This window comes from Carlito syrichta, unplaced genomic scaffold (assembly GCF_000164805.1).
Source record: "Carlito syrichta isolate Samal-C Ts95f unplaced genomic scaffold, Tarsius_syrichta-2.0.1 Scaffold315355, whole genome shotgun sequence".
Taxonomy (NCBI): Eukaryota; Metazoa; Chordata; class Mammalia; order Primates; family Tarsiidae; genus Carlito; species Carlito syrichta.
Genome location: NW_007259451.1, coordinates 659,948 through 681,079, shown reverse-complemented (window position 1 = coordinate 681,079; position 21,132 = coordinate 659,948). Strand labels below are relative to the sequence as shown.

General features: G+C 41.4%; 2 protein-coding genes across 5 annotated transcripts in view; one reads left to right on the top strand and one right to left on the bottom strand.

The window, feature by feature from the left end:
• SCG3 (secretogranin III) overlaps positions 1-4,644 on the top strand; it is a 48,357-nt gene extending 43,713 nt beyond the window's left edge. For all 3 annotated transcript variants that reach the window (XM_008072591.2, XM_008072590.2, XM_021706211.1), the window contains one exon: positions 2,667-4,644. In XM_008072591.2, coding sequence (XP_008070782.1) covers positions 2,667-2,785 — 119 coding nt within the window. In that variant the 3' untranslated portion in view covers positions 2,786-4,644. The remainder of the gene's footprint in view (positions 1-2,666) is intronic.
• A 1,404-nt stretch (positions 4,645-6,048) lies between these two features.
• LYSMD2 (LysM domain containing 2) overlaps positions 6,049-21,132 on the bottom strand; it is a 38,234-nt gene continuing 23,150 nt past the window's right edge. For both annotated transcript variants that reach the window (XM_008072588.2, XM_008072589.1), the window contains exons 2-3: positions 8,329-8,657; positions 6,049-6,620 (exon numbers count right to left, since the gene is read on the bottom strand). In XM_008072588.2, the coding sequence (XP_008070779.1) occupies positions 6,578-6,620; positions 8,329-8,657 (372 nt within the window). In that variant the 3' untranslated portion in view covers positions 6,049-6,577. The remainder of the gene's footprint in view (positions 6,621-8,328; positions 8,658-21,132) is intronic.

The window sequence follows — 21,132 nt, the reverse complement described above, 5'->3', positions numbered from 1 at the left end:
TTTCCTGTTCTCTGACTCAACACAATAATCAATACAGATGACTTCTGTGACCAGTTATGTGGGATTTTCTCCTCCACACATCAAGCAAGCAAGTACTTCTGCAGTGGACACCAGCTGGATGTCCTCCAAATCAATTCAATTTTGATGCTATCTACTTGGAGACTGTCAGATCCCACAAGCTGAGGGCTCAGTCCCACAAGACCAACCCCCTTCTTCCTACCAGTCACAGGCTTAGGCCTCCAGAATGTCTGATCAACCAGCTTCAAGTTGGGGTTCCCACAATCCTCTCTCTGAATTTGCTAGAGTGGCATACGTAATTCAGGGAAACACTTACATTGACCAGTTTATGATGGATATTTTAAAGAACACAAATGAACAGCCAGATGAAGAGTTACACAGGGTGAGGTCTAGAAGAGTCTCAAGTGCAGGACCTTCTGCCTCCATGGAGTTGGGGTGCACCACTCTCCACCTTCATGTCAGCCTCCATGGGTTCAGCTCTCCAGAAGCTCTCAGAACCCTGTTCTCTTGTGCCTTTTATGGAGACTTCATTGGATATGCATAATTGACAACTGTGTGGGAATGTGATTAGACAAAAAGAGTACGTAAACCCAGCAAGGCCTGTCTGTTCAGAGTCTTCTCAGTCTCTCTGTACAGCATTCCTTCCTCTAGGATATGGGGCAGGACTCCCTCTGGAAGGAGGATCTTATAACCCACAATCAGATTAGAGTCTTGCCTTGGGCAGGTGAAAGGAGAGCACAGGAAGGTCAGAGAGAGAGAGAGATTCTGTTTTCTGAGGCTTAAAGCACCCCAACATTATAACAAAAGACTGTGGCAAGAGCTATGGAAGCAAGGAACCATGGACAAAAAGCTATATTCAAAAGGGGACCCCCCCAAAAATGGAATGTTATTTATAAAAAATTGTGTATTTATTCTTACATGTTTAAACTTCAGTCACCTTCAAAGTACTCTCCATTTGATGCAATACATCTATTGAGATGTTTTCTCCAGTGCTCAAAACAGTTTTTGAACTTGTCAATTTTGATTGAAAAACTGAAGGAGGCTTTCAGTACTTCTGCCGTTTTTTTGTTTCACCGCTTCCACATCAGCAAAACTTTCCCCTTTGAGGACTTTTTTCATCCAGGGAAACAAAGTATCTCAGGGTGAGATCAGGTGAATAGGGAGGGTGGGGCACAGGGTTCATGCTGTTTTTTGTTCAACCCTAACACTGTGGGCAGGCGCGCTTGTAAATCACCCACCATGAAATGAATAAATGTGTTGAATCTAAAAAAAAAAAAAATTCACTAAAGCCAAAGGCAGCATCCCACGGCAATGCTAGGTGATACATTGATGCCCATGGGTTCCTAGAACACTTACTTAGCGGGGGAAGCCTGAACTATAATGGGCCCGCCCTCCAAAAGATAATTCCAGGTTTTCTTAGGGCCCCTTCGTATATCTGTAACAAATATATGTATGTATGTATCTCATAATATCACATTACCTCATAGGGCTTTGTGAGTAACAAATAAGATAATTGTTGTGAAATGCTCAATGCTAAGAGTTTTTCCTTTAGATCCTCATGGCCACGTCCAAACAAGGAGCAGATGCCCTGCTTGCTGAGAGGAGAGAGCTGTCTCTGAGCCTCACTCACCTTGACATGATGAGCATTTGGTGCTTGTAGAGAGGTCCTTCATGCTTCATTTTCCTTTCATGCAAAGATACCCAGGTTCAGAGTACATGCAGGCTAGCTAAAGGCGGTAGGGAAACATTGCACTTTCATGCTACTCGCTCCTTTCTTTCCTCTTTACTAGCTGACAGAGGGAGGGTTCTGTTCTGGTCATCTACAACTATAATCATATAATACTTAAGAGAATCAAAGGAAAATGTATGTGTGTGGGTTTTTTTTAAGGCTTTAGAAAAGTGCCATAGGCAGCCTCTTTACTTGGGGATCTCTTTATTTTTGATAGGTGGTTTGATAATTTATATAGATTTTGTTTGTTTGTTTAAGTAGGTCAGAGGAACCATAAAGAGGTTATGGGTTTGCCCTTTTTGCACTGTGCATACAATTCAAACAGCATGAAATAATTAAGGCAATTCTTAATTTGGAAAAAAAAAAGTGGGTTGTCACATCAACAGGGACTTAACCTGGTGTAACAAGTTCAGGAAGTCAAAAACACCTGGTTCTGATCATAATTTTTACTACCTGTGTGATCCTGAAAAAGACACTTAAGTTTTAAGATCTTGTTAACCCAAGTGTGGTTCCTGGACCAGCAGCATTCACATCTCCTGGGAGCTTGTTTCAAATGCAAAACCTGTGCCCCCATCCCAGACCTACTAAATATGAATCTACAAAAACCCAAGAACCCTAGGTAATTGGTATAAACATTAAAGTTTGCAAAGCCCTGGTCTGTAAGCTGGTTCCTTCCTTGGCCAAATGGGCTAGTACTCCTCGTCTGAACACCACAGCATTGTGATGGAGAGCAGACAGTATAATACATGTAATCTTTTTAAACTGCGAAGTACTGCACAAATGCCAAGAAGTAAAATGTCTTCCAACGTGAAAGATGGGAATGGTAATTGTGTTATTGTACAAAATGTTAATGGTAATCACTGTAATGGGACTGATCTTTCCTGATCTTTGCTCATGATACTCTAAAAATGTTTTCCAGATTATGACCTTTCAAAGATGAGGGACTTCATCAACCAACAAGCTGATGCTTATGTGGAGAAAGGCATCCTTGATAAGGAAGAAGCTGAGGCCATCAAGCGCATTTACAGCAGCCTGTAAAAATGGCAAAAGACCCGAGTCTTCAGACTTTTCAAAAAACATAATATAGCTTAAAACACTCCTAATTCTGTGATAAAAGGTTTTTTGAACCAAGGATTATTAGAAAGTGCTGAATTTACAGTAGTTAACCTTTTAGTAGTGGTTAAAACATAGCGTTCTTGCCATAAAAACTATCTGAAAAGTAAAGTTGTATGTGAGCTGAAATTTTGAATGTAGAATCCTTATTTCCTCATAGACTAAACATCTTATAATCAAGAGGTATGCTGCTTTGAAAAAGTCCTCTAACAGACCGAACATAAAACTAACTCTTCTTTCCACTATCTCACACACACAAACACTCTTGGAAGAATTAAAGAGGTTCCGTTTTCAAGGCATGCGGGGTGCCAAAGCACCTTGTAGAATGTCTGCTAAAGATGTCATCTCCACGAGTGGTTCTCTTTTGGGAGTTGAAATAAATTCACCCTTTTCTCAAAGCCTCATAGCTTCAGGAAAGCCATCTGCTTTTTTGGCTGCTCTTTTCAGCTGGCTCTTGATAGGCCCAGAGGCACACAAAGGAACCTGGAAAATGGCTATAGGGTTTGCTGGATTTATTAACAATTTCTCCTGCTCTTAACATTTCCTATTAGTGAGTTTTCAGACATGGCGTTAACTTATAAAGAGGGATATTTATGTACTCGCCAAGAGGACAAAGGAAGTCATAAACACAGTATAAAGCAAGGTAAAAATATATGCCAGATCTCAGTTATCTAAACTGGATTTGATCCAAGCCGAGGTTCCTCAACAGAGAGCAAAGGGCCAGACAGTGAACTTCAGATCCCTGCAATTCTACTCTTCCTCAGTCACACCATCAACATGGCCCCTGGAAACAACCATCGAGTGGCCTGAGGTCCACTTGAAATGTGAATGGTTGATCGCCCTAAAACAGAGAATGTTTTCAAAATGTATTATTCAGTGTAAATTAACTACATAATTATTTTTCCATATATTGGCTTGAAATTGTAAAACTAACATAATGCTTTGTGTATTCGTGGTCACTACTTCTGGTTCACAAAATGGCCTTCTGATGCCTCCATTGCTGAATGCCCTGCCTAGTATTCAACTGTTTGGTGAGGACTGGGAAACTTACAGGGAAGCGATAAGAGGCTGTCTTTCACGGGCAGGGGACATTGCTGTTCCTTCCCATCCTCCAGTTGCAAAAACAAACATAAACCAAAGCCTGACACACACATACAAACTTAACTCTGTATGTTGTAGAGAAGCCAGTATCCATTGGTGAGTGGCTAGAGGCAAGGAACTAAAAACTCCTTGACCCAATGAGTCACAGTGTTTTAATGAGTCATCTCTGATAATATGACCAACTCTACTTCAGCCACGCCCAAACAGGCTGCTTCTCCATCAGACAATGAACTGGCTCTGGCTAAAGCACTTTATCCATTCACTTTTCTATAATGTCTGTAAGTATCTATGCAGTTGTTTTTTAAAAATAAGAACTTCGCTTAAGGAGTTTATTGTAGTTTTCAAAGTACATTGGCATCCATTAGCTCCTATCCATAACCAAGACATAAGGAAGATCACCAGTCTTGTTTTGAAAATGAGGAAACTGGCTCACAAAGTGAACAGGACACAAGATATGCTTAAGCTCCTGCGGCCAAGAAGTGGGAAAGCTGCAACTGGAATCCAGGTTTCTTCTCTCCCAGCCCACGCCTCCAACAACTCCATGGACTAAAGTACTCTAGTCCAGTCCAGTTCAACTGGGGCCAAAAAGAATTCAAAGTTACTAATAACTTGAAGATGAGCAATGTTTTGGCTGGAAATTACTAAAAGAAACCTTAGTCAAAAATAAAATACTCAGAAAAATGTTTTTGAGATTGTGGTCTTAATTTCAAATGTGAGTTTTGCCTTTTGGATGTCTTTGGATTTATGTCTATAGGATTATTCTCAAATTTCAGATCATTTTGTTACATAGCATAATAATTCTACAATTTTAAAAGTTCCTAGGCTCCCACAAGGGCTTGCTTGGGCGCTTTCTTACATATAAAACTGTGTCTCCGCTTTTATTCGTTTATTTTTCTCTTCTAACTGCCCACAGTTCAGATAGTAGTAGATACAAGAAAACTGAAAATCATGCTCGAGAGGGCACCCTATTTCAAAGATGCTAAAAATAACAGGAGAAAAAAAAAGACACAAGGGTTTATGAATGTTAGGCTATGAACAAGCAAGAAACTCGGCAAGACAAGGGCCGATAGCTACTGCTTCCCACTGATGCGCTAGTTGGTCAGCCTCCAGGGTTGGATCAGTACAGTTCTAGTTCTGCAAGCTCTGCAGCCTTAACACTTGAGGCATGTGTTTCCTGCTTAACGGATGACCTGGATAGACAAGACAGGGAGGAAGAAAATGAGGAAAGAGAAAAGAGGGAGAGAAGAGAAAAAAGGGAGAACAAAAAAGAGAAACGAAAGACCTTTTGCTCTTTTTGGCATGTTGGGAAGGGGTAGATACAGGGAATTTTTTTGGAAGCTTAAAGATTTATTTAACGTAGTAGCTGAACAGAAATTGAGACCAAAACAATAATTGTATATATATACTGCTTAAAGTTTACTGTTGGTCAGGTTCGGTGGCTCAGCCTGTAATTCCAGCACTTTGGGAGGTCGAGGTGAATGGATTGCCTGAGCCCATGGGTCCAAGACCAACCCGAACAACTTGGCAAGACCTCATCTCTACATCAAAAATTAGCCAGGTGTGGTAGCATGTACCTGTAGTTCCGGCTACTTGGAAGGCTGAGGCTGAAGGATCACTGGAGCCCAGCAGGTGGACGCCAGGGTGGCTGTGAGTGTGCCACTGCACTCCAGAATGGGTGACGGAGTGAGACTCCAACAACAACAAAAAAAGTTTACCGCTGTGACATATACATATAATGAAGGTAAGAGAGATTATGTGAATAAAACCTAACTCTCAATTCAAATGAATAGTGACCACAAAACACTCCACAGCTTGACTTAGCAATAAAACCTAAACTAGAATTCTGCAACGTAGTATTATTCACTTGTTATTTTTATGTATTCCATGTTTTCATTATATCTGAATCACACTAAGTCAATGAAAAATGCCAGGGTTACAACTAACTGTAAATGATTTGCTTTTAGATTATTGAAACTTTTTAGAATATTGAAAGTTTTTTTTCAAAATTGCAAAGCCATTAAAGTAAGGAAGTAGGTGTCACCATTTAAAATCAATTTAATTTTGCCATTTGCTAAAAAAATAAAGACTCAAGTTTGAAAACATAGTTTATTTTCTCATTCAGACTTTTGTAATTTATTTTTACAAAATAGCAGACAAAATTTGGTTCTTTATATTAATACAGAATATGTAAGACATCGAAATATATATGTATATAGCACTTAAGTTATAAACACACAGCAAATTCATTATCACTTAAACAGCAACCATGTTTTTCACATAATTTGGATTCATAAGGAGATTTTTTTTTTAGCTTAAATATATAAATAGTCTTTGATGCTTTATGTCAACCAGTATTTATAAAAGCTAGTCTAAAAACTACCACCACCTACAAAAGTGATGAGCTTTAGAATATAATTTTGCCATCATGCCATAATAAAGACTTAAAATTTATAGAAAGCCAGTGGGAACTAACCACTTCAGTGCAATTGCAGTAGGTGGAACTACCTGATTATGATTTGAAGATGTATGCTATGGATGCTTTTGAATCTGCAGCTGTTGGATTCTTTATGGTTCAACCATGTTTTAATCCAGGTTAGAGTTACACCTCCAAATCACCTAACTGTGATAGAGGGAAGTTGCATAGGGACTTTCTTCATCTCTGGAAAAAAAAATATAGCATAAATCAGTGTTTAAAATTATATCCAGAAAACTAAAACATATACATATGGTACAATTATATCCACTTGCCAAAAAAAGAGTATATCAACTTAGAATGTCGTATATGCCCTGAAAATTATATGAAGGCCAAGCGTGGTGGCTCACACTTATAATCCCAGCACTTTGGGAGGCTGAGGTAAGAGGATTGCCTGAGCCCACTGGATCGAGACCAGCCTGGGAAACTTGGCGAGTCCTCATCTCTACAATAAATAAATAAATAAATAAAAATTAGCCAGGCATGGTGGTGTGTGCCTGTAGTTCCAGCTACTCAGAAGGCAGAGATGGAGGGATCACTTGAGCCCAGCAGGTCGAGGCTGTGGTGGCCATGAACATGTCACTGCATTCCAGCCTGGGTGACAGAGTGAGACTATGACTCAAAAATAAATAAATAAATAAAAATTAAAATAAAAAAATAAAAAACAAGAAAATAAGAAAGTTGTATGAAATGCCAATATTTAATTAAGGTGTACCTCCTTGTGTCTATTTTATTGATGTCTCAGTTATTGGAATAGTGGTATTTGCTTATACATTTATATTTTTTATCTCATATTTAAATGTAGCATATTCAATTTATATTAAATTATATTCATATTTATATTTGTTTATATTTTCTGTATTCTACCTCTGTCTCAAAAGGATTTGAGGTACCTACAACAAAGGCACACATATAACAAGATGAATAAAACAGTAATAAAAAATCAGAACTAAAGAAAGGAGAAGAGCCGGGCTCGGTGGCTCAGCCTGTAATCCCACACTTTGGGAGGCTGAGGTGAGTGGACTGCCTGGCCCGCGGGTTTGAGACCCACCTGGGGAACTTGGTGAGACCTCATCTCTACAATAAATCAAAAAAAAAAAAATCAGCCGGGTGTGATAGCAGGCGCCTGTAGTTCCAGCTACTTGGAAGATTGAGGCGAAGGATCGCCGGAGCCCAGCAGGTTGAGGCTGCGGTGGCCGGGAGCGGCCACTGCACTCCAGTCTGGGCGACACAGTGAGACTCCAACTCAAAAAAAAAAAAAAGAAAGGAGAAGGAAACCAATGTATTAACTATAAGAAATACAACAGTCGATCCTAGGTATTGATTTTAGTTGCAAGCTTCCCAGTACCCAGAGCAAAAAAGGAAACACAGTAGGTTGTACCTTCTTGAAATCATAAAGGAAGAAGTAAGCTAATTCTACAGGAGAGAGAAAGGTTTGCCCTAGTATCCAATTTAAAAACAAAGAAAAAAGTTCGCTTGAGAACTTATGTAGGAAACACCTGTTAACAGGTAACCACAAGTATCTCTGATACATTTTATAAGGATCAACATTTTAAAAGTATTTTCTAGGGCACTGCTTCCTTTGAAAGTGTCAACGAGGTGCTTTTGCTTGGCTGCTGTCCAGAATTGCTCATTGGACAGTTATGCTATTAGGGCAAAGAAGGAAATTTTTAATAATAATTAATAGAGACAAAAGCACAGCATAAAGCCTTGTGCAGCAGGCAGTGCTCTGATTTAGATTTTGTATATCAAAAAATGCCTTTTCAGGATTAAAATACAATTTTTAAACTAAAAAAAAAAAAGAAAGAAAAGAAGGATTTGGATTTGGCTCAGCAAGGACATCTTAATAATAATTTATTTAGCCTCTTATTTACCAGGTTTTTTTTTTTTTTACCTGCTCTCTTCTTTTAGTTTCTTGGCTGCCTGTGTTGATAACTTAATCTGCAAGTCCAGTCTCTGCAGAAAATCTCTGGCTGAGACTTCCTCGGGCTGCACAGACAGAGCATTGGATTCTTGAGGACTGGGAGGAGGGAGGTCTTCCCCAGTCACTACTGGCTCCTCTTCATGAGAAAAACTATCAACGGTTTCATTTTCTGGAGAATCAATGGAGTTAAGTCCATTAAACAACAAAGGCTTCTCTGATATAACTGGGATGCTCAAAGTTTTCTTCAGAAATATGCAATCATTGGTAAACAGTTTATTGGCCCTTTTAATCTGCTCCATCTAAAATATAAAAAAGGAACCAGAGTTACATATAACCAAGTTGAGAAGAGTTTATTATACAATACAGAACTACAAATATTCATGAGCAAAATGTGTGCAACGCTTTCCTTGGATTTGAGAGTCTTCATTCTTTGCTCACCTCCCCAGATATCTCCAGTTATTTCAAGCGATTTCAGGAAATTCTGTTTTTCAATTTTAAAAAAGGACAGACTAATTTTTTCTCACTATGTTATTTCCACTACAAGGCAGCTTTTATTATCAATGACCTTACATCTCTGAAATGAAAAAATGTAAAATTTTTACACTTGATAAATTCCATTCTTGTTTTAACATATCTATTGTTTGATTTTTTTTTTTTTTTTTAATGAGACAGGCTCTTGCTCTGTCACCCAGGCTGGAGTGTAGTGGCTCAATCATAGCTTACTGTAACTTCAAACTCCTGGGTTCAAGTGATCCTCTTGCCACAGCCTCCTGAAGAGATGAGACTACAGGAATGTGTCACCATGCCCAGTTATTGTTTTAAATTTTGTAAAGATGGGGTCTTGCTATGTTGCCCAGGCTGGTCTTGAACTCTTGGTTTCAAGTGATCCTCCTGCCTTAGCCTCCCAAAGTACTGGGATTACAGGCATGAGCTGCCATGCCCAGCCCCCGTTACTTGTTTGTTTAAAAAAATTTACTACTGCTGTTATTTTACTTATAGAGTACTTTTCATGTCTCTAGAACTGGGCTTGGTAAATACAGTTGTCACTTGGGACATGCAGGGATTGGTTCCAGGACCCCATTATGGATACCAAAACCCAAGGCTCTTCAAGTTCTTTATATAAAATGGTGTAGTGAGCCGGGCTCGATGGCTCAGCCTGTAATCTCGCACCTTTGGGAGGCTGAGGTGAGTGGATTGCCTGAGTCTGAGAGTTCAAGACCCGCCTGGGCAGGCAAGACCTCATCTCTACAATAAATCAAAAAATCAGCCGAGCGTGGTAGCGCGTGCCTGTAATTCCGGCTACTCGGAAGGCTGAGGCAGAAGGATCACCGGAGCCCAGCAGGTCGAGGGTGTGGTGGCCGGGAGCGGCCACTGCACTCCAGTCTGGGTGACAGAGTGAGACTCCAACTCAAAAACAAACAAACAAACAAACAAAAACAAAAAAACAAAACAAAAATAAAAATTTTAAATGGTGTAGTATTTGCATATAACCTACAAACATCCTCCCTTCACTTTAGATTACTTATAATACCTAACCCAATGTAAATGCTATATAAATAGCTGCACTGTCTAGAGAATGACAAGAAAGAAAAGTCTGTACATGTTCAGTACAGATGCAACCATCTACATTTTCTATCCACGGTTGGTTAAATCTGAGGATGCTGAAATGGTGGATGCAAAGGGCCTACTGTATAACAGACACAGGAGCTGAAAAAGATGTAAGTAAAATCAGAATTTGGAAGAATGGTATATAGGTGGGGCTGTAATCATTAAGAAAGGCCTACAGCGATGGTGGTTCTGATTTGATTCTTATGACCTCAGATGGATCTTGAAGAATGGGTAGACGTGGGACAGGTAAGGAAAGAGGGAAGGGGGCATTTTGCACACAGTGTTGCCTTCTTTCTATATTATAGAATGGATACTTGAAGATCTGCTTTACAATGAAAAGAAACAAAGTGTGTAGAGATTATGTGCCATGGAATCATCAGACAACTGGCAGATGAAGCAGCCAGAATTTAACACAGGCTTTTATAGCCCATGGATGCCTTCCCCAAAACACAGAGGTGGGGAAGAGAGGTGGGAGTGGAAGAGGGAAGAGTATTTACATTTTTTTTTTGAGCCAGAGTCTCACTCTGTCCCCCAGGCTGGAGTGCAGCGGCATGCTCACGGCCACAGCAGCCTCAACCTGTTGGGCTCTGGCGATTCTTCTACTTCAGCCTTCCAAGTAGTTGGAACTATAAGCATGCACCATCATGCACCATTAGCCCAGCTAATTTTTCTTGATTTATTGTAGAGATGAGGTCTCACCAAGTTGCCCAGGCTGGTCTCAAACCCATGGGCTCAGGCATTCCTCTTACCTTGGCCTCCTAAAGTGCTGGAATTAGAGGTGTGAGCCACTATGCCCGGTCAAGAATTTACATTTATTATCATATTAAACCATCATAACAATTCTGCAATCTAAATATTACCATGTTCTTTTTCACAAGTGAGGAAACAGAGACTTGAGAGAATAAGTGGCATGCCTAAGTCCACATCGCTGGTAAGTACAGACGGTCTCACACTATGCTGATTCCCAGCTCAGTGAAGAAATGCCTACTCTCAGGTTCATCACATCATATCATGATGTCTCTACAGACCTCTCTACCCTGCTGGCCTAAGAACACATACCAAGTCAGGCATTCTACATGTACTGCAGCATCTAATTTTCTCCACAGTTCTTTCTTGTGAGGTGACACTGAGACAGTTTGGTGCAATAGATAAACATACAGTCTTTGGAATTTGACAGATCTGGTTCAAATCCTAGCTCCACCAGTATACACAGTATGAACATGAGCTTATTACTCATCTCATTGAGCTTGTTTCTGTAAAACAGGGATCGTCTACCATTTCATTGAGCTTGTTTCTGTAAACAGGGATCGTCTACCTTTAAATGAGGGCTTATTTGCACACTCACATAGAGGACAGATACAGATATAAATATAGATATAGACATAGATATGGACATAGTTATAAAAAGATAATATATATGAAAATATGATACATACATTCTCCATATATAATATATATAAAAGGAAAAATAGAGAGAACATAGAATGCCTGGCAGTGGATGGTACTTACTACTCTCCATTTTGCAATGAAGAAATTAAGACACACAAGACATGATGGATTTGACCAAGTGCATATAGTTCTTTAAATGTTTGAAGTGGGATTTCTGTCTGACTCTAAAGTCCATACAATATCTGGATTAAAGTGCATGACTAATGGGACTACATTATGGGGAGTCTTTAATGCCAAATGAATTCTGAATGAAAAAAAATTATATTTCTACTTCAAAATGTCTGCTGAAACAACAGTCCAATAAATGGACTCTGCTCCTCCTGCTTTGCTATTATAAGCTGAATCCATGCAAATAGTGCATATAAAGCTTTTTCTTTCGAAGCTACATTAAAGGAAATAGACAAAAGGGTGGTCTTTGTGTTCCAGTTTTCTAGTTTAAGGAGAGAAGGCAAAGATGAGAGAGAACTACCACGGGCACGTGCATGTTAGAGACAAAATTAAAATGTAAAAATCCCAAAGTCTCTGGGCTAGTTAAGGTTTGAGAGGGTTAATAACCTGAACACTTCGCCCATAGCAGGCACAGGTATGTTCTACTCTGCCTTTAGAACCCCTAGCTCTTGCCTCCTGGCATCCAGCCCCTCCGTCTCTCTTAGCGCCCAGGCTTCCAATGGCACTGAACCTTTCTCTGGCTCCAGAGTGCGGGTATGACTCAGCCCTGCCCTTTGAAGTATCACAGGTTTTCGTGATAGATCACAATCTCATCTCAGAATCATTCAGACATGTGAGGAGTCTTTTGCTGGGTCTGTGAAGAGCAAAGTTCTCCACAGTTTTCTGCTGGCAGGAGATGGGCTGGAGATGTTGGCAGTTATCCTGCCTCTCATGGAACCTGAGCGTGAAGCCACCTCAGAGGTGAGCATTTGGACCTTTGGATCACAGCCTGAAGACAGAACACCCTCAGACCTTCCAGTTCTATGAGCTGACAAACTCCATTTGGGTTTGGTTTTTGTTTAGGCCCATTTGTTTTGTTTTGTTTTGTTTTTTTAAAGCTGTGGGGTGGCCAGGTGCAGTGGCTCACACCTATAATCCCAGCACTTTGGGAGGCTGAGGTGAGAGGATTGCCTGAGCCCACAGGTTCCAGACCATCCTGGGCAACTTGGTGAGACCTCATCTCTACAATAAATCAAAAAATTAGCCAGGGTATGGTGGCGTGTGCCTGTAGTTCCAACTACTTGGAGAGCTGAAGTGTAAGGATCACCTGAGCCCAGCAGGTTGAGGCTGTAGTGGCTGTGAGCATGCCACTGCACTCCAGCCTGGGCGACAGAGTGAAACTCTAACTCAAAAAAAAAATGTGGGGTACAATTCAGGATTAGGTATATAAGTGGTCATTGGTACAGGTAAAGTTTGGGCCTCCCTTTGGTCCTTACTTTGCCTGGTTTGAGATCAGGTACCCTTATTGATGTTGTGTGTTTAGGCCCATTTGAGTTAGATTTTCTGTCACTTGTAGCTGAAAAAACCCTTGTTGATAGTGTCCTGTGAAATGCTTACTGGAAGGGGACTACAATTGCTAATAGTCATTGCTTTCTGGGAATAGTGATGGAGGACAGAAACAGATGGCAACACCAGGGCCTGAATTGCTGAGAAGAGCTGGGAACAAGAGTACACTGTGAATTCCTTCAGGACAAGAACTGGTTATTTCTATAGCGGCCCTGGTCTAACAAAGATCTTATATAAACTAAGTGCTTGGGATGAATAATTAATACAGGTCAGGGGAATGGGCTAGATGAACCCAGGGAAGTAACCAGAAAAGGGTAGTAAGTTATCTGCTGTGCTGGTTCTTCTCTTAAACCCAACCCTCTCCTCCCAATCCATTCCTCACTCTTCTTTTTTTTTTTTTTTTTTTTTTGAGTTGAAGTTTCACTCCGATGCCCAGACTGGAGTGCAGTGGCCGCTCCCGGCCACCGCAGCCTCAACCCACTGGGCTCTGGTGATCCTTCCACCTCAGCCTTCCGAGTAGACGGAATTACAGGCGCACACTACCACGCCCGGCTGATTTTTGATTTATTGTAGAGATGAGGTCTCGCTGCCCAGGCGGGTCTCAAACCCGCGGGCTCAGGCAATCACTCACCTCAGCCTCCCAAAGGCGCGGGATTACAGGTTGAGCCACCGAGCCCGGCTCCTCACTCTTCTTGAACCTGTTCTAAAGAGGCTGACTTTTTAGGAACTGCATTACCCAAGCCTCTTTGCTTCTGGAATTCCAATGGGTATTCTGTCAGCAGCAAAACAACCTCACCACCTCACCATGTCTGATAGCTGCATTCCTCTCTGGCCAGAGATCCTATCAGGAGTCCTGGGTCCATGGCTCCAGATCTCACCATTCCTCCCTTGGTCTTTCAGGACTGCTACTGCTAGTCTCTGGGTGCTTTGCCATCCCTTGTTGGTTCTCTTAATCATGCTCACACTCTGTAAATGTCCCTTCATTAAACTCTCTTTGACCGCAACAAGCGACAGGACATCAAAGACAGGCAAGGGGCATATGATATGGATCACAAAACAAGGTGTCTGAGTCAGAGACTGGGTGCAGTCAGGGACATCACAGGGCTTCTCCTCGCTCCTGTACATACCACTGCACCAGTGGATTCACTATCAAATTGCCTCTTTAGCCCACAAGCTTCCTGAAATCAGGGGCTATGACTTCTTCATCTCAGTGTCATTAGCAAGCATTGATGGTATGTGTTGACCCTTATGGTCTAGACACTAAGATGACACATGGGATGTAACAGTCAAGAATACCAGGGATACCCAGACACTTCTAGTATCAAGGTGGGAACCAACCTAAGGATAAGGGTAGACTTGTGTCTGAAGGTGAAAACAGGTGAATGCGTTTAATATCAGGTAGCAGTTAGAAACACGGGTTCTGGGCTACACTTTCTGTGGTAACATCCTGACTTTGCCACTTTCTAACCATTCTCTATGTCTGTTTTCTTATCTGTAAAGTAAGGATAGTAATAGCTCCTTCCTCACAATATGATCATTGTGAAGATTAAATAGATTAATTCATGTAAAGTACTTAGAACAAAACATGACACACAGGAAGTACTAAAAAATGTTGGCAACTATTATCATTAAATTTGGTTGAAAGTACAAAATCAAAAAAAAAAAAATAATAATAATAATAATAAAGAAAGTACGAAATCAACAGGTAAGGGCAGATCCTAACATGTATTCAGCAAATTAGAAGGAAAAAGGTAGGAATTTTCTCCCATTAGAAATTTTTTTCTCCCCCAAAGTGAGAGAACATATAAAGAAAATTTCAAGCCCAGATGAATAACACAGTAAACTGTCACTTCCCTTAGGTGTGATGAAAGGCTTTCAAAAGGTAATGAATTTGATCTGAACCTGTTCTTCTTCACAAACTATGGCTTGAACCAATTGCACAGGCTCTAAACTCTGTTACCTACAGTGAAGTATGAGATCAGACATGCAAAGAGCCAGGAAAAGAAAAGCATTCCAGCCAGGCTCAGTGGCTCAGCCTGTAATCCCGCGCTTTGGGAGGCTGAGGTGAGTGGATTACCTGAGCCCGTGGGTTCGAGACCCGCCTGGACAATTTGGCGAGACCTCATCTCTATGATAAAAAAAAAAAATTGGCTGGGTGTGGTAGCTACTTGGAAGGCTGAGGGGGAAGGACCGCCGGAGCCCAGCAGGTCGAGGCTGCGGTGGCCGGGAGCGGCCACTGCACTCCAGTCTGGGCGACAGAGTGAGACTCCAACTCAAAAAAAAAAAAAAAGGAAAGCATTCCATCCAGAAAGAAGAGCAACAAATGCCCCAGAGCAGGAAAAAAACAAAAACAAACACCAAAGAAACAAAAACAAACAAAAAACATGTGACTCAAGCTAAGAGAATAATAAGCAAACTTCAGGCCAGGCAGGGCCTTGGATTCCAAGTTAAGGAATTTGGAATGTATTTTACATGTGAAGAGAAGCCACTGGAAGATGAAGGAAGGGTGTGACATGATCTGATTACAGTTAAAGATTACAGTTGTGTGGAAAAATGGATTAGCAAGAAAGAGGCATTAGTGGGAAGAGGAAGCAAAGTTCTGGAGGTAAGATCAGAAACCATGAATAATCCAAAATAGCGAAACAATAATTTTGCTTTGGAATGTTTTATACTTCTATCTGAACATAGGCAAGTCTACATTGTGAGACTTTCACCTCACATAAAACTGAGAAAAGTCATGATCCAAACTAAGGAGGAGTTGGAAAAGTTATAACTTTCTCACGTACCCTCTGTTCAACATTTCCTAAGATCTAATTAATGCTGAAGATAGAAAGTATGACCTTTTTAAAGTGACATAGAACTACCCTCTGTTTCTTAGAGACAAATGAGTGGTGGCAGGGGAGGGGCACATCAATCAAATGCTTTCGCTTTTATTGTGTCTCCTAATCAGGATTGAAGAGTATGACTCAAAGAAATAGAAATTTACTGATGGGTCACTAAGCAACAGATTATAGAACAGGGGAAGTTAGAGCTAAAGAATGGTTGATCATGGTGAAATTAGGTAGAACAAGTGCCATCAATAACTTAAAAACAACTTGTTGAAAATGACCTCCCTGTAAATATATTTTATAAAGGTGAATTTATCTTAAAGATTTCCTTCCAAAGGGCATTTTAACAGCAGCTGCCAGGTAAGGTCAAAAACTCTCTTCACAGGACACCAACACAACAGTGAATGCAATATTCAAAACTTCTTTTCTTTCCTCTCCATTCCTTAAAAGAGACAATTCCTTCCAAAAACACTCCAGGATACATAATAAACTAACATTTCCAAGGCACTGTGTGGTTTAAAGAATGTTTTCATACACACATAACTCTCAACTGATTATTATTATTCTATAGAAAGAAAACAGACTTAAACATTAAGTGACCCTCTCAAGATTCACTCCATATCTGTCTCCTATTACATTCTAGGTGTTGATGGAAACTGGACCCCTCTGTTGCCATGTGTTCATGAGAAAAAAGGTTTTTATTTCTATGCTGTCTCAGAAGAGTACCTGAGATCTCACCTATGAGAAATGTCCAAAAAAGGCAAATCTGTAGATTAGAAAACAGATTGGTGGCTGCCTGGGACTGAAGAAGTAAACAGAGAGTGAGAGCAATGGGATGGGCATGATGATCTTTTCAGGGAGATGGGACTGTTCCCAAAAATTGAATTGTAATGGTTGTACAATTTTGTAAATTTACTATAAGTCATTGACTTGTACACTTAAGATGGGTCAATGTTGTAGTGTGCAATTATACCTCAATAGAGCTTTAAAAAGAAGAAGAAGAATACATAAGAATCTATTAAAACCTCAAATTACTAAAGGCAACTTCCCCATACCTCTCACTTCTAGTGGTACTATTTACTTTTCTCTTCCCTTTGACCAGCAAAAGTCAACAATCTTCACCGGCAGCAGAGGCTAAAGTTATAAACACAAAGATTCACATACACTAAAGTTTCTAATTCACAAGTTAATTCTCCCTAAAATCACAGTCACTTTACCTGGGGTAAATTTTGTTAGGGGAAATGTTAAGTAACAACGTGGCTTAGCAGCTAATTGAAAGAGGAAGAGAAAGCCCTGAGAATAAAATCAGACAATGACTGAGGGTACTGGGGGTGAGATGTCCTCTGGAGAGGGGAGAAGACATGCAAGAGATACCTGGAGGAAGCAAAGAGACAAAGAAAAAGTTTATGCAAATAATAGGTTACGTCCTTCTTACTCTGAGTTTCTATATTGCTCTCTGGAGGTTTTTCCAGGGTTTCTAAACAGAAAATTCTCAGTGGCAGTCTGGAACTGGTCAATTCCCTCCAGAGGCTTGACTCTAACTGGCAGGAACAAGGATCACTGAGAAAGCAATAGCCAAATCAAGAATACAGGGCTAGGGAAGGAGCCTCAGTGTCTCTCAGTGGAGATAAACACAGCTAGGGAAATTCCAGCCCCAGAAAGTTTATGTCTGAGGTTTAAACTGTATTTATTTAATAGTTTCTCAACACAGCCCAAGTAGTTTCAGTTTCCCAGACCCACTTCCTCAAATGTCTCTTACTCTGGTAGAGATGTTGAGGCCTAAATTTGTATGTAATTCATATTAGGAAAGATCCACCGCTTGGGTGGGGGTGGGGGTGAGGTGGGGGAACACTGAGCACCAGCAAGAGCAGCAGTCTTTTGTAGATCTGAGAACCAACCTCAAGCCCCATCTTGCAGTTCAAGTCTTTGGCAGGCTGCAGCTCTTCATCCTGCCCCTACACTGGGACCCGACTTTCAGGGCCTGCTCAGTTCCAGGGCTGACTATTTCATACCAGTCAGGCTTTCTCATAGATTAAATCCACGTGTATATGGAGAAGTCCCAACGTGCTAGGCTCCAGGCTAGGCACGGAAGATTACAAAGATGAATCAGACAAGCCATTGGCTTCTCAAGTAGCTACAGGCTAATGGAAAGCAGTAACTGATAAACTCACCATGAGTCAAAAGAGAACAACATGTATTATCTTGTAGCTCCAGCATCTGGTATAGGGCCTCAAACAAACCAGACTCAATATAAGTAGGTTCAGAAAATAATAATAGGACTAAAAAGTGATGGTAGGAAAGAGTCATAATAATCTTTTCTAATCACAAGCAAAAGAACTTGTGTCCATCAGGTGTCAGACCTGGCCAGGCTCTTGAAATTCCACATTCTTTCCTACCGAGGAGCCCCCTGGATCCCCGAGCCCATCTCTAGTGCAGAGATACTCAAACTAAACAGTAAACAAATAGGCAGAACATTTATACCATATCAGTAAATCATCTAGACCCCAGCTACTTCTCACCACCTCCCTCCTCTACTGATTTGGTCCAAGCTACCATCCTCTCCCACTGGCATTACTGCAAAAGCCTCCATCCTATCTGGTCTACCTGCTTGGCACTAGCTCCCCTACATCCTATTCTTAAAGCAGCAGCCAGAGTGGTCCTTTTAATGCACAAGCCAGATTATATCACTCTTCTGCTCAAGCTCCTTAAATGCATCCCAACTCAGAGAAAAAGCCAAAGCCCTCACAACGGCCTTTAAGACCCTAAGTGATCTAGTCCAACTATATCCCACCACATTCTAAGCACCAGTCACACTATTCCTAAAAGGTGTCAACTATGTTCCCATCTCAGGAGGTACTTTCTACCACTGGCTGCTCCTTCTGCCTCCCTTGCTTGATTTTTTTTTCCCTTTCATTTTGCTAGAGTACTACTAGCTCTTACCAGTCTTCCCACCAAGGGAATGAAGTCCTACCTGGACTCCTAGTTAGGTGGCTAAGGAGCTGCCAAGGGCAATTAGGTTTCCCAGAGAGTTCCTGCTCATCGAAGCAAGACTGTGAAGCTGTGGTCTTCTCATTCCAGACATGGAACCATTTGCCATGGTCATGTCGGTCATGGTCATGTCAGTCAACTGTTTGCCTGGACTGACTCTTAATTTCTAGATACACTGCCTTGGGTCTCTAAGCCTCCAAACATCTCATCATAACCCTTTTAAACAACAATTTAAATATGTTGTAGATGATTCTGGCAGTCAGTATTAGAAACTTAACTTGCTTAAGTTCTTTCTCTTCAGTCAGGGGAAGAAAAAAACTTTTCTGCCTTTTTAGCCTCCACCTAAAATCTCATTTACAGGAAATAAACCCAATTAATATCTGCAGATATTAATTAAAGTAAGAATCACCTCACTGTTATGGTAAACATTATCACTTTCACTGGCTCCATATAACCAGTGGAGGAGTCTAAAAATTTCATCAACTACAGTTCAGGTCCAAAGTAATGAGAAATATATGTAATAAATCAGTGGCTCTCAACCAGGGTAAGTTTGCCTCCAAGGTAACATTTGACAGTGCCTCAATAGGGTTGGGGGAGTGCTACTGGCACTTAGTGGAGAGAGGCCAGGAATGCTGCTAAATATCCTATAATGCACCGGACAGTCCCCACAACAAATTATCTGACCCATAATATCACTAGTGCTGAGGTTGAGAAACCCTATAATGAACTATTTGTCACTATCAGTTATAGTTTCTGACTCACTATACTTAAGTTTAACATCTTAAAATCAAAAGTCTTCGTAAAAATAATGAAAAATCTGATTTATACTTTAATGGAAAAAGGTAATAAGGTTATGAGTACCAGGATCTATATTAGACAAAACAGGGATTAGAAAGCATTTGATCAAAAGTAGAGAATTGCTGTAAGCAATGTATAGGAACTACAAGCAACTCAAGTGAAACCACAGAGGGCTGTGGGCCGCAGAGAGACTGCCATAGGAAGAGACCATGGGATATCATAGATTCCAGGTGCAGTTGCTCTAGCCTATTAGGTGAGATACATGAAAACCAGACAGAGAAGTTCTTCCTTCTTCGGTAACCAGGATGCTGAGAGAGCTCCCAATAAGAGCAGGATTAAAATAAGAGTAGCTAGCAAATGTAATGTTTAGAGAAAAGCAAATGCTTGATCACTGTGTTAATTCAGGCTGGTCTCAATGAATAATCATACTTGGAAAATATCCTTCCCTCTCACCCATTTTCTCATCTGGAAAAACATTAATGGCACCTATCTCTAGGCTTATTGTGAAAGCCAAGTAAGACCAGGACAAATGCAATGCCTGGCACACAGCAGGCATTCAGCAGAGGGTAGCTACTGATACTTCCCAACTCTGCTTTCTGCTGGCTTCGACCCAAATCAGGCCCCATTAACGCACACGGAGAACTGGAGGCCTACGTTCCCATTTAGAGATCTCCCAAGAGGACAGAATGGGGCTCTCCATGGCACGATGGCGTCAGTACACGACTGCACAGCGAGGTCCCTGCTCTCAAAATGTTTAAACGATAGAAGGACCTGATAGGTAAACATATACCCGCTCAAATATGCAAAACAGTCTCTGTCATTCGGTAAAGGGCCAGAAAGAGTTTCACTTTAAGAGAAAGATAGAGATAAGATCATCTTTCTTCCCACTGCTGTCTAAGTTGCTTCAGGAAAGAACACTGAAAAGTGATACAGAACTCAAATGCAAAAAGGCCATCACATAGCTCAGAGTTAATTATAAGTAATTTTAATGAAACAATTTGTTCCCTCAGGTTTCCATGTTCTTCCCAGAGGTGTAATGCAATACACCCGAGACACACACACTTATAAATTTGTAATAAGCGCGGCCTACCAGCTCACCTAGACCACAGTTCCTGGCCGCTGCTTAGCGACAGGTGTCACATTCACGGTTGCCAGTGAGCTCAGGGGTGTAATTTCACTTCTAAAGAAAGAAGCAAAATCGATAGAACTGGAACCATCCAGTGGGAACAACTGTGCCGTTCCTGACTCATCACAGAGCCGGTTTACACCGAGAACGAAAGTCACCTTGGTTGGGCTTTGAGTAAATAGATAGTAGGGTGGGGGGGACGGCAGATCGGGTGAATGCGGCTCCCCGGGTGCCAAGCCCCAGTCCTCTCTGCCTTCCTCACGCGACAGATCTGGTCCGCGCCTGGGCAGGGCGCCGGGGACTCGACGCAGCTACCTGGGAGGGCGCCCTGGCGGCCCGCCCTTCTGGCTGCAGGACCAGCTCTGGCGACCCTTGCTTGCCGCCTGCAGCGCGCGCTGGGCGAGTCCTTGGAGCCCAGTCGCAGGCCGCCTCCCGACACCGCAGTCCTGCTGTCCCTCACCTCCCTCCCCAACCGCCCCTCTC